The following is a 10491-nucleotide window of genomic DNA, read 5'->3' on the forward strand; positions in this document are numbered from 1 at the left end:
CTAATAAAGATAAGACTGCTAAAACGGATAAAAAATCGTCTGATAAGGGAAAATCGTCTAAAAAAGGAAAAACTAATAAAGATAAGACTGCTAAAACGGATAAAAAATCGTCTGATAAGGGAAAATCGTCTAAAAAAGGAAAAACTAATAAAGATAAGACTGCTAAAACGGATAAAAAATCGCCTGATAAGGGAAAATCGTCTAAAAATGGAAAAACTAATAAAGATAAGACTGCTAAAACGGATAAAAAATCGTCTGATAAGGGAAAATCGTCTAAAAAAGGAAAGACTAATAAAGATAAGACTGCTAAAACGGATAAAAAATCGTCTGATAAGGGAAAATCGTCTAAAAAAGGAAAAACTAATAAAGATAAGACTGTTAAAACGGATAAAAAATCGTCTGATAAGGGAAAATCGTCTAAAAAAGGAAAAACTAATAAAGATAAGACTGCTAAAACGGATAAAAAATCGTCTGATAAGGGAAAATCGTCTAAAAAAGGAAAAACTAATAAAGATAAGGCTGCTAAAACGGATAAAAAATCGTCTGATAAGGGAAAATCGTCTAAAAAAGGAAAAACTAATAAAGATAAGACTGCTAAAACGGATAAAAAATCGTCTGATAAAGGAAAATCGTCTAAAAAAGGAAAAACCAATAAAGATAAGACTGCTAAAACGGATAAAAAATCGTCTGATAAGGGAAAATCATCTAAAAAAGGAAAAACTAATAAAGATAAGACTGCTAAAACGGATAAAAAATCGTCTGATAAGGGAAAATCATCTAAAAAAGGAAAAACTAATAAAGATAAGACTGCTAAAACGGATAAAAAATCGTCTGATAAGGGAAAATCATCTAAAAAAGGAAAAACTAATAAAGATAAGACTGCTAAAACGGATAAAAAATCGTCTGATAAGGGAAAATCATCTAAAAATGAAAAGAAATCAGAAAAGTCTAAAAATGAAAAGAAATCAAACAAACCTAAAAAAGAAAAGAAATCACAGAAACACGCAAACGAAAAGAGGTCTGGAAGCTCGAAGACACCAAAGACATCAAAGGAAAACGCAAAGAAACCAATGAAGCCTAAACAAGATAATAAATCACATGAAAAGAAATCTAAGAAGAGCAAGAAATCAAACAAACCAAAAAAGGAGAAGGATAAGAAAGCAGAGAAACCAAAGAAGGATAAGAAAGCAAATAAACAAAACCAAAGCAAACCAAAGAAGGATAAGAAAGCAGAGAAGTCACCAAAGAAGCCCATGAAAGCAAAGAAACAAAAGAAGGAGGGTGATAAGAAATCACAAAAACAAAAGAAAGATAAGAAAGCAAAGAATACACCAAAGAAGCCCAAGAAAGAAAAGAATGTAAAGAAGGATAAGAAAGCAAAAAAACAAAACAAAACCAAACCAAAGAAGGATAAGAAAGCAGAGAAGTCACCAAAGAAGCCCATGAAAGCAAAGAAACAAAAGAAGGAGGGTGATAAGAAATCACAAAAACAAAAGAAAGATAAGAAAGCAAAGAATACACCAAAGAAGCCCAAGAAAGAAAAGAATGTAAAGAAGGATAAGAAAGCAAAAAAACAAAAGAAGGAGGGTGATAAGAAATCACAAAAACAAAAGAAAAAAAAGAATGTAAAGAAGGATAAGAAAGCAAAGAAACTAAAGACGGAAAAGGATAAGAAACCAAAGAAACCACAGAAGGATAAGAAAGCAAAGACAGCAAAAAAACAAAAGAAAAAGAAGCCCAAGAAACCAAAGAAACCACAGAAGGATAAGAAAGCCAAGACAGCAAATAAACAAAAGAAAAAGAAGCCCAAGAAACCAAAGAAACCACAGAAGGATAAGAAAGCCAAGAAAGAAAAAAAACAAAAGAAAAAGAAGCCGAAGAAAGCAAAGAAGAAAAAGAAACCTAAGAAAAAGAAGAAATCGAAAAAATAAAAACATAAAAAAATGATTAAACATTTTATATATATATATATAAAATATGCACATGTATAGCTATTAACAAAATGTCATCAATATGAAATGATTATTCCACATTTTACGGAAACTGTCGAATGTTTTTTAACGATAAGGCATTAGTTAGGCCTATAACACTGACAAGAACGTTAAAACGTCATGCAGTAGAATGTGGATGAGTGATAGACGACAGAAACTCATTCCATTTTTTTGAATTGTCGTTACAGCAGCGAGAACCGAAATTTTATAGCCTCATGTTATTCTGACCTTTATCATATATATTTTTGACTTCAATGTCACTGTCTGATTCGTCCGCCATGTAATCTTCCTCTCTACACTCATGCGGACATAGTAGCCTACAATGCGGCGTTTTACCCTGTGTCATTTTAAAACGTAAATTATCATCAGAATTTTAGGATATAGCCTGTGGCGGCGCCAATGGGGGTACAGTAGGTTACATTTCTAACTAATTTAACAGGAATGGTTATTATATGTTTTTTTGTTCAGTCGTATGCAATACAATATATTTGTATCGCAGAAAAACAGAAAAGAATATCAAGTTTTAATAAGATTGGGCCTTAAGCTTGAAGGCCTACTTAGAAATTTTCTGGTGAGTGGGCGTTGGCCTATTTAATTGCAGGGTAGACTGGGGTTAAATAATTTATTATTTATTCAAAATATCTTGAGTTGCCACGATGACAGTCAAAATCAGTTGACGCTATAAAGAAAAATGACGCTCTAAAGGAAAGATGTTATGTAGTCATAGGGATGAAATGACGTCGTAAGAAAAATGCCGGCTCCTATGGGACGTCGTTGTCCAAAGGAGCCTAATTCCTTACGCCTCACAAAAAAAATAAATTGGGATTAAACGGGTAAGTAGTTCTGTTTGTCTAGCAGTTTGTGTCTATCATTTATTGTGTATTTAATTTTCCTTGCAGTTAAAATTTATCTAGTCCAAGGACCTTTTTAAGCCCCAGGAGTAGGGGTCCTTAATCTTTTTCTCTCTAGGCTTAGGGTTAGGCCTTGGCTACTAGGATAGGCCTATTCAATATTCCAAAGTGTGCCTTGTTTTAGGATCCTTAATCGATTGACAGAAAAGTAGGACGTAAAATCCATTCATTTCATTTCATTTCATCGACTGAATTACCCCTTCCCCTTCGAAATCCTTACTATTTCGTGATTTTCTTTTAGGGCAATTCCATCGTTACTCACGTTACATTTTCAAGACCCCACTTGTCATTTCATTACAACTGTACATAATATCACAGTAGTATATACTTGAAAATTTATATGAATAATTTAGAATGATGCAAATTTTACAATTTAGTTTTCTCAGATATCATTGTTAAATGAAGAGGTAGGTGTAAAAATGTTACTGTTACTAGCGTTACTTAGAACGGACATCAAAATTTGTGCTCGTTAGTTTTTCATAAAATTTACCCCCAAGGTGCATTTCTATCATGATAATAATGCTTGATGATTAAGGTTATTAACCAGTCTTTATGATAAACTATCCCTAAACACTTCATTGTAAATATGTACCAAGCTACCATTCAATCTTTAAAAGAAAATGCGTTACTCACGTTACGTTACTCATGTTACATTGAATATCACACATGCAACAATTGATTTGCATATTAAAATTTTTATACATTCATTTTACCTAATATGATCTGATCATACTGCACCAGTATGCAAAGGTTTTAATTTGGAGTTTATTTAATGATTCTGATTGATTTTTGAAAAATAAACACATTTGTGAAAGTTAATTTAGAAAAAAGAAGAATATTTTATCCTTTAATTAACAAATATTAACAAATATGGTACCCTCCTATTATTCAGTTATTTTTTAGTTTTTCAAAAGTGTTACTCACGTTACATAATATACGGTATCAATAACAAAATTCAGTAATTGATAAACTATCATAGATTGTCATTATTGAATAAGCTTCATAACATAACATAAATAATCATTAATATCTATTATACCAAACAAAAACTTAATATTGAGTTTAAAAAGAGGAAATAAAGAAGGTACTGACAGGAATGATTTGAGATATGTATTATTCGTAATCTAAAAATTGGAATCAAAATCTGATTTAAAATGAGAAAGTTTATTGGGGGATTTCTATTTAATAAAGGCCAATAAGCTTATTATTGATTAGAACAGGGATTCTTAGTTTACACAGAGTGCTTGTTTCATTACAGAATATTTGAATTTTTTCTCTGACCATTTTCAATACTTTCCGCTCGGATTATGACAAAAACCGTGTAAACATGCTCAATTATAATACATAAGTCTTTTCTACATTATGAAGCATAATCTTTCTAAAGTCAAACACAATCGTGTATATGAATTCTAACCTAAGTGTTACAATTTGTATTAAGGTGACATCAAAATTAGTGATCATTAAAAATAAGTATTTTTGCTTAAAAACTGCCATAAAAGACATTTTATGATGTGAGAGTTATAATGTATAATAAGCAAAATTCAAATGCCTAATTTAGAAGTTTTGTTCATTATAAAATAACTACAGTTTAGTTCAGAGTGATGCCATCGTACATAAGCCTTTTATTCACGAGGAGTTGAGCGTTACTCACGTTACATGTTCGCAATGTTACTCACGTTACAAATTTCAACTAGTTACTATTTGACTAGGTTGTTACATATGAATGTGTTACTTGGTATTAATTTAACACACCACATATAGAAGGAAATTACAAATTATCCCAAAAAGATCTTTAAAAAATTCCCCCAAAAATTAAACATTTTGTTGTTTTTGGACTATCGTGACACATGGATGTAATTTTGTAATTCCGATTACAATCTATATAATTATATTGGTCATTGACTTGACTGCATTTCAGGATAAGACTAAGAGAATGAAAGCTAAATATAAGCCATTATAGAAAAAAAAAACAGAAGCATAAAAAAGTTATATTGAGAAAGTAAGGTGAGTTACGATTAGGATAGAAATTTGATTGGTAAAGTAAGTGTAAGCCATTTTTGCCCAATCTTCTAGCTTCTGAAAAATTCTTAGGGTCAAACCTGTCCATGAGTTGGTCATCACGTAAACTGAATATCGCAAATCGTCACATAAAAATGATACTTACAGTATCCCTATTTGAGACACTGAGACAATGATAGCTGAAGCAGTGAAATAGAAATGAGATTTTCTGGGCGAACATTGAGACTTTTGGATGGCTCAGAAGTAATTCAAAGGGCGCAGTTCATGTTAATACTACAGCACTATATGAAAGATTGAATTCAATATACCGGTATTTGATGAATGGTTGTAAAGTCATTACCCTGATATTGATTAGCCTTAGTGTCATTATTTAGTGAGGATTTAAAGATCTAATTTATTGACAACAATACATTTTTGTCAACAGACAGAAGCAGAACAAGTATGAAAGAAATTTTGTGCTGAAACAGACTTCAAAGAAAACACTATGGAATCCAGTAAATCAGATGAAAGCGAACATTCATTAACTGTTCTTAACAAAGAAGCTACGCCAAGCTCAGGTGAAAATATATCCGGTGATAATAAAAATACCCAAATAAATTCCTCGATGTTGGAGAATTCGACGGGGAATGATGATAGAGTGGAAGATAGACAATTGTATCTTGAACGACCAACAACCCAAGCTGAGTGGCATATGATGTATCAACTGGCTTATGTTAAGGCAAGATTGCACACAATTGTGCTTAAAAGAACCGTGCGAGAAAACAGACAATCTACTGATCACAAAAATTCAATCGATATACGTCACATTTATCAGCAATTTGGACAAGTAATTTATAACGGACAATTAACAGATCAGATATACCTACAAAGAACTTTGCCAGGAAATGGACCACCAGAACTGCTGGAACAAGAGACTCAAAACAGACATATTACAGATCACCTATCAAGAACAGTGGCAAGAATCGGACCGCCACAGAGGCAAACACTTTGCAACAGGCAATTTACAGGTCCTCAATACCTGGAAAGGATACCGTATTATCAGTCGAGTTATGGACCATTACAAACGTATTGTGGACAACGACCGCCTGGGCAGACGTCTCACAATCACCCCGACCTACAAGGAACTTTGCCACCGTTTTACGGACCACAACAGCCAGGACTAGCGTCTCATTACACGCAATTTATAGATCCTCAATATCGACAAAGAACGTTTCCAGAAAATGAACCAACACAACTGTTGAATATACGGGAAAAATCTTTTGAGGTAAAAACGTTTTAACTACTTTGTTCATCTCCTGCACTAATACTTTATTCTCGATTTTAAGCTCGTCGACCAAAAAGACACTTTTAAACAATGGATACAAAATTTAGTTCTACCGACATTGAACAGTCGCTTGCTTAAGGTTTATTTAGCGTTTCTGCGCCTTGACACGCGTCATTCTCTGTCATATGGTCGAACGATCTGAGCAAATTCAATCAATAATTGTTGATAAGATGTGTATGCTATGGAGAGAGTAATTTCTTTATTTTCTATTACAGAATATGGCAAAGAAAGAACCGAAACAATCTGCTTCAGCTGAGGATGTGTTAGTTCAGCAGAGAATAGAAAAGACAACTCCATCTCATATGGTAAATATTTCAAAGCAAACAATATTCCTGCCATTTCTAGCATTTATTATAGACAGGATACATTCAGAATTCAGTTATCTGATTATTTGTTTTAAAAACTAAAGGAAATACTGTCTGCTTTTGGATGACTTACACCTTTCAGCATTCAAGTCAAAAATTTAGAAAAACAACATTTTTAGAACTTACGGTGGTAAGAATCAACAAATAGTACGTTAAGACCCTGAAATGCTAATAATTTGTCACAATTTTATCCGAAGAACCAAGTCTCAGGAGGTTTTCCATCCTGAATATGTATCGAGTCTTTTGGTATGGTTCTTCCAATTCGTATCATAATATGACTTCATGTTAGCAAATTTAATTCAAACCACGTGGATTTTGCTAGCAGTGATGGCAATCTGAGCACAACTGTAGGCCTACCCCCACTTAATTTTCAAAAAATTAAGAAATATGATTAATTCAATCAAACGTTTGTATGGTGAGCCCTCTAGGACGCACCAAAAGATGCTTGCAACTATGCCGCAATTCAGCTTCGACGGTGTTGTCTCACATTGACTCAGTCTGTCCCTGTTTGTACTCCCGGTCTCAGGAGGCTGGCGGCAACCGTCTGAGCAATTGGAATTTGAGAATAAAGGCAAAATAAGACGAGCAATACAAATGATGTAAATAGCCAAAAGTGTCGGCGATATATTTTTCCAAGTTTATGTTTACGTTTAGGTGCACATTGACAATTATAAATGGACTTACATAATACTGTACATTATTCTTTTAGAGATTAACCAGATTATCTGTACCGTATGAACACAGTTTATTACAGCTACGAAAAGAACAGATAATGGCATATTCTCCCATGGTAAATATTACCTTCTATAATGAAAGAAATATAAAGTGAAAAGCCACATGACCTGTACAAATGATTTCATAAAAGATTTATATACAAAACCAAGACTTCAGGTTACGCTTTTAAATCAGGGTTTGTCTGTATTTTATGATTTATTGACCGATTCCATGTTTGAAAAGCAACTATATTTACAAGGATAGCAACTTAAGTTCCCAATGAAGGGTCTTTTCTACCAGCTGGTTCTTGGCCAAACCTCTTGACACTGATTTTTCCCGAATCATCCACACAAATTTACAGCTAACTTGTAATTGAAGTAACCTGATGAGTAAGTACATAAGGTACATACGTCATGGTTCTAACATGGAAATAACACATACGAAGTTCACAATCATTTAGCATCTCTTCCTCGACATAAAAAGTTTGATTTTTCAACTAAGCCTTCAAGTCACATTTAAGGGATAAGAAATGGTTTTAAGTGTGATGTTTAGACTTTGTCAAAATAAAACAATAGACTTAGATATTCAAAATGGCTATGAACTGCGCTTTTGTGTGTTATTTCCATATAAGAACCATACGTAGATAGAAGAATATCTGATAAATTATAATGTTACATGATTTTTCTTTTAAGAAAAAACATTATGTTAAATTCACTTGCCTAAACAGTTCCATTTGTTTGGATTCTCGTACTCATATCAAAAGGGAAACGTTTGTATGTTAATTAGGCTAGGTTATTTCATGGTTACATTTCAATACACGATTAAACCGATTCTAGCCAAAAAAAACAAGGCACTAAGTTCAACTTTAAAATAAGATTATTATACTAGTGGCGACAATAGGAGACAAGAATAAATCATAATTTATGTTCCCATTGTGTATCGGGGACACTAATCACGAAGGGCTTTATGTGATAAAGCATTTTTGTTATTTTGCGAGTAGTGACGTCATCAAACACCTAGTTTTAGTTGAATTGCAGGAACCACAGACGTCTGAAAATTAGAATGGTTCATATTGATGATATCAGTGTCCCCGATACGTAGAAAACATTTAGAAAACGGGACTGTAAAGGGCCTATAAAAGCACCCTTTATCAAATATTTTGTTACGGGTATTATATATTATGCATCATTTAAATTTAGAGATTAACACAGAGTGCAATGGGAAGATTAGAAACATCTGTATCACTTGATGATGCCAGCTTACCTTTGAGACACGAACCTGAACAGTTTTCCGATACTTCAGAATTTTCATCGACCTCAAGACTTGGCAGTGAAACGATTGGTCATATAATAGACGAAAAATTAGATTCTTCGAAAAACATGATATGTAAGCGTATAAAGGTTGGATTCAAAAAGTATCCTAAAATAATAAAAAGACAAATTGAACCATTTTATCTTAGAAAAGGCCAACCAGAAAAAGAACATAAGTTACCATATTCATACAAAAAGAGGGCGAGTACGTCCTATACAATAGAAAAAGAAACACGAAAAAAAGAAAAAGCTAGTCAGCCAGAAGATGAACTAGAACAGTCAACCGTTTCAAATGATGTACATTCGTGCGGAGGCGTGGAATGTAAGTTAAAAGATGAACCAGAAGAGGCAGATGAACCGTCTGTACTATATTCGTCAGGTATAAGAAAAACGTCATATACCAGAGGTAATTCCCCTGATAGAGGAAAATCTCCACCACAAGCAACATCTGGTGAAGAGGAAAAATCTGAACCTAGAACAGCATCAGCTTCAAGAGAAATATCAAAGACATCTGCTTCGAGAGAAAGATCAACAACGAGGCGATTACCTTCTGAGGAAAGAAGATCATTAGCTAAAAGAGGTCTAGTTGCATCTCAAGTAAAATCTACCGAAAGAAGAATATCAGAGTCGTTGAAGGATAAGATAAGTAAATCAAAAATAATAGAAAGAACAGTTCAGGAAAGCGAACTTTCTAGCCAGACTGAAGACGATTATCCCATAAAAGAAAAAAATCAGATATTAGATGAACCAAAACAGACAGTTGTAACCTCTTTATCGACGTCGCAAGAAGAAGATATAAGTATTGTCCATGAACTCAAAAGCACAACACAGGAAGAAGAAATTTCAACTCAGTTAAAAGATGAACCAGAAGAGGCAGATGAACCGTCTGTACCATATTCGTCAGATATAAGCAAAACGTCACTTACTAGAGATTTTTTCCATGATAGAGGAAAAACTCCAACACAAGCAACATCTGGTGCAAAGGAAAAATCTGAACCTAGAACAGAATCAGCTTCAAGAAGAAAATCAAAGACATCTGCTTCGAGAGAAAGATCAACAACAAGGCGATTACCTTCTGAGGAAAGAAGATCATTATCTAAAAGCAAATATCCCAGCAAAATAATATCACTTAAAAAGGGTGTAGTTCCATCTCAAGTAAAATCTACTGAAAGAGGAATATCAGAGTCGTTGCAGGATAAGATGGGTAAATCAAAAATAATAGAAAGAAAAGTTCAGGAAAGTGAAATGTCTAGCCAGACAGGAGATAAACGTCCAATAAAAGAAAAAAATCAGATATTAGATAAACCAAAACAGACAGTTGTAACCTCTTTATCGACTTCGCAAGAAGAAGATTTAAGTATTGTCCATGAACTCAAAAGCACAACACAGGAAGAAGAAATTTCAACTCAGTTAAAAGATGAACCAGAAGAGGCAGATGAACCGTCTGTACTATATTCGTCAGATATAAGAAAAACGCCACTTACCAGAGATAATTCCCCTGATAGAGGAAAATCTCCACTAGGAGTATCATCTGCTGGAAAGGAAATTTCTGAACCTAAAAAAGCATCATCTTCAAGAGGAACATCAAAGACATCTGCTTCGAGAGAAAGATCAACAACAAGGCGATTACCTTCTGAGGAAAGAAGATCATTATCTAAAAGCAAATATCCCAGCAAAATAATATCACTTAAAAAGGGTGTAGTTCCATCTCAAGTAAAATCTACTGAAAGAGAAAAATCAGAGTCATTGCAGGATAAGATTGGTAGATCAAAAATAATAGAAAGAAAAGTTCAGGAAAATGAACTATCTAGCCAGAAAGGAGACAAGCATCTCGTCAAAGAAGAAATTCAGATATTA

At 33.4% G+C, this 10491-nt stretch overlaps 1 protein-coding gene across 1 annotated transcript; it reads left to right on the top strand.

Annotated features, from left to right (window-relative positions):
• Positions 1–5405: 5405 nt before the first annotated feature.
• On the top strand, positions 5406–8106 carry LOTGIDRAFT_156696 (hypothetical protein; the record flags this gene model as incomplete). Its single annotated transcript, XM_009047970.1, has 4 exons — positions 5406–6185; positions 6461–6550; positions 7320–7400; positions 8017–8106. 4 exons carry the CDS (start codon positions 5406–5408, stop codon positions 8104–8106), a joined length of 1041 nt encoding a protein of 346 aa, XP_009046218.1.
• Positions 8107–10491: the final 2385 nt, after the last annotated feature.

The sequence above is a fragment of the Lottia gigantea genome, assembly GCF_000327385.1.
Source record: "Lottia gigantea unplaced genomic scaffold LOTGIsca_12, whole genome shotgun sequence".
NCBI classification, from domain to species: domain Eukaryota; kingdom Metazoa; phylum Mollusca; class Gastropoda; family Lottiidae; genus Lottia; species Lottia gigantea.